Source organism: Cherax quadricarinatus, chromosome 37 (assembly GCF_038502225.1).
Source record: "Cherax quadricarinatus isolate ZL_2023a chromosome 37, ASM3850222v1, whole genome shotgun sequence".
In the NCBI taxonomy this organism is placed as follows: Eukaryota; Metazoa; Arthropoda; class Malacostraca; order Decapoda; family Parastacidae; genus Cherax; species Cherax quadricarinatus.
Genome location: NC_091328.1, coordinates 17,536,656 through 17,538,729, shown reverse-complemented (window position 1 = coordinate 17,538,729; position 2,074 = coordinate 17,536,656). Strand labels below are relative to the sequence as shown.

Genomic DNA, 2,074 nt, shown 5'->3' with positions numbered 1-2,074 from the left:
TTCTATATATATATTTTACAGCCATAAAATGTATTACAGCTTTACTCTCAAGAGCATAAATTGCAGTCACACTCAAGTTTTGATATGTAGTAATGTGAGGATCAAACACATTGTTGACCCAAACTTAAAAAATGAAAAACTTTGAATATTGTATGAATGCATGTGTGTGTGTATATATATATACATTTTAAAATTTCATTTCAGGATTAATAGCTTTGCTTAATGATAATCACATTACGTACCTTCAATTAAACTTGTTCCTTCAGTAGTGTGTTTAATCAAATGCTGAACTAATGAATTATGATTTTTTCCCTTAATTTAAAGTTATGCATACCTGGCTTTCAAGTTCACTGAAATGTACACTTGAAATGCAATTAAGATGGCACATAAATAAAACCTTTAAAAAAATCGAAGAAACACACGTAGTACTGAAAACAAAATGTATAGAAATTCACAACACAAAAAAAAAGCAATTCAGAAATGAGATGAATAAAAAATATATGCAAATTAATTTGTATATACACTATTACATAATTTAACCAATCTCTAATAATTTAAGAACCAAAATCTATTACAAATTTTGTATCTTGTAAAAGAAATAAAATGTGCAATAAGTTAAATTTATTTTAAAGTTTTTCACTTGCATTAAATTTTTCCTTAAATAAGCTTAACATTTACTTCTCCAAATAACGTTTGTCTTTAGAGTACTTCATGAAAACCAGTATTTTCAACCATTCATACCCCATTCCCAACAGCAAGACATTTTTACTTTACCATACACTTCTCTTTACTTGTACAAGGCAAACAAGTGCACAGTTTAGCTACACCACTGTTTTCTTGTGTTTGATAATGTTAAAGAGTGATGAAGGCTACAAAGCATCACAGCAATTTTCACCATATTGTGCGTTAATATTGGAATACCACAGGGAAATATAGCTTCTAGTGGTTTGTTTCCCACAAAAAATTATACAAGTGGAATGACAAATAATATACAAATTTAAGTTGTGCCATCAGATATACAAAAGCCCACATGTAGAAGCTAATAAGCAATTTGTGCATAAGATTTACTGGAGTTCTGAAGTAATTGTGAAGTATATATAGAACACTACCTGCTTTATCAACCCTCAGAGGAGAATTTTAAAGCATTTTAAATAAGAATCTGAAAACAGATTCAACTTGAAATTTATTACATTTTTGTTTGATTATCTGTACATCTTAATGCAGTACTGTACTGTGTGCATTAATATCGACATCCTTATATACTGTTCATATACTGTACATACCAATTCAGCCGTTACTACACACAAATCACTAACATTTTAAGTCATCAATACCCCTTTTAAATAACAGCCCAACTGAGCACTGATCAATTCACAGAATTATCAGATATATAAGGTTTTTCACATCATACACATCCCATACAACTTGAAAAGTTATCCAATACATCATGGATCTATATTCATCAGGCACATTACATATTAACACTCAACATGAGATTCTTTTCAGAAGCAGATGAGCTTCTTAAGTCCCTGACAAGAAAATATATACAACTGAAGCTTAATTTTCTAATTATTGTATACAGAAAATATAACAGCTTTATCTTACTGTGACACTTGGGATCCAATTCATCCATATAGCCACTGAAAAGTCCTTATTCTCATATCTTTAATGATGTCAAAGCATTATACTATTTATATGGTTTTCATAGCTTATTCATTTCTGTTTTTCTTTCTCTTCTAGTCATGCAGGTGCATTTTTAAATGCAGTCAGTGTCTGTGCATTCGCCAAGGATTGTTTAATGTACAGCTGAAGATATTTTGAGCTTTATTGTCTAACTCGTAGGACATCACTGGAATCCCTAGAACACTCTTTTCTTTGGTTTAGAACACTACTCCATCTCTGTTTAGATGGCATATAAGCTATCCTCCTCAATCTCTTGCTTGGAACAGGGCTTGCATTTACAGCACAGAAAGCATGGCCCAACAAAGAGAAGAAGTGGAGATGCCACCATAAGAAGCAGACCAAAGCCTGCAAAGATGCCTATAACCTGAGCTCGATGCCACAAAACTGATGC

At 31.6% G+C, this 2,074-nt stretch overlaps 1 protein-coding gene across 3 annotated transcripts in view; it reads right to left on the bottom strand.

Moving 5' to 3' along the window:
* Positions 1 to 606: 606 nt before the first annotated feature.
* The window catches only part of LOC128703977 (uncharacterized), a 41,023-nt gene continuing 39,555 nt past the window's right edge, over positions 607 to 2,074 (bottom strand). For all 3 annotated transcript variants that reach the window (XM_070091921.1, XM_070091923.1, XM_070091922.1), the window contains one exon: positions 607 to 2,074. This exon is cut by the window's right edge and continues 63 nt beyond it. In XM_070091921.1, the coding sequence (XP_069948022.1) occupies positions 1,904 to 2,074 (171 nt within the window). In that variant the 3' untranslated portion in view covers positions 607 to 1,903.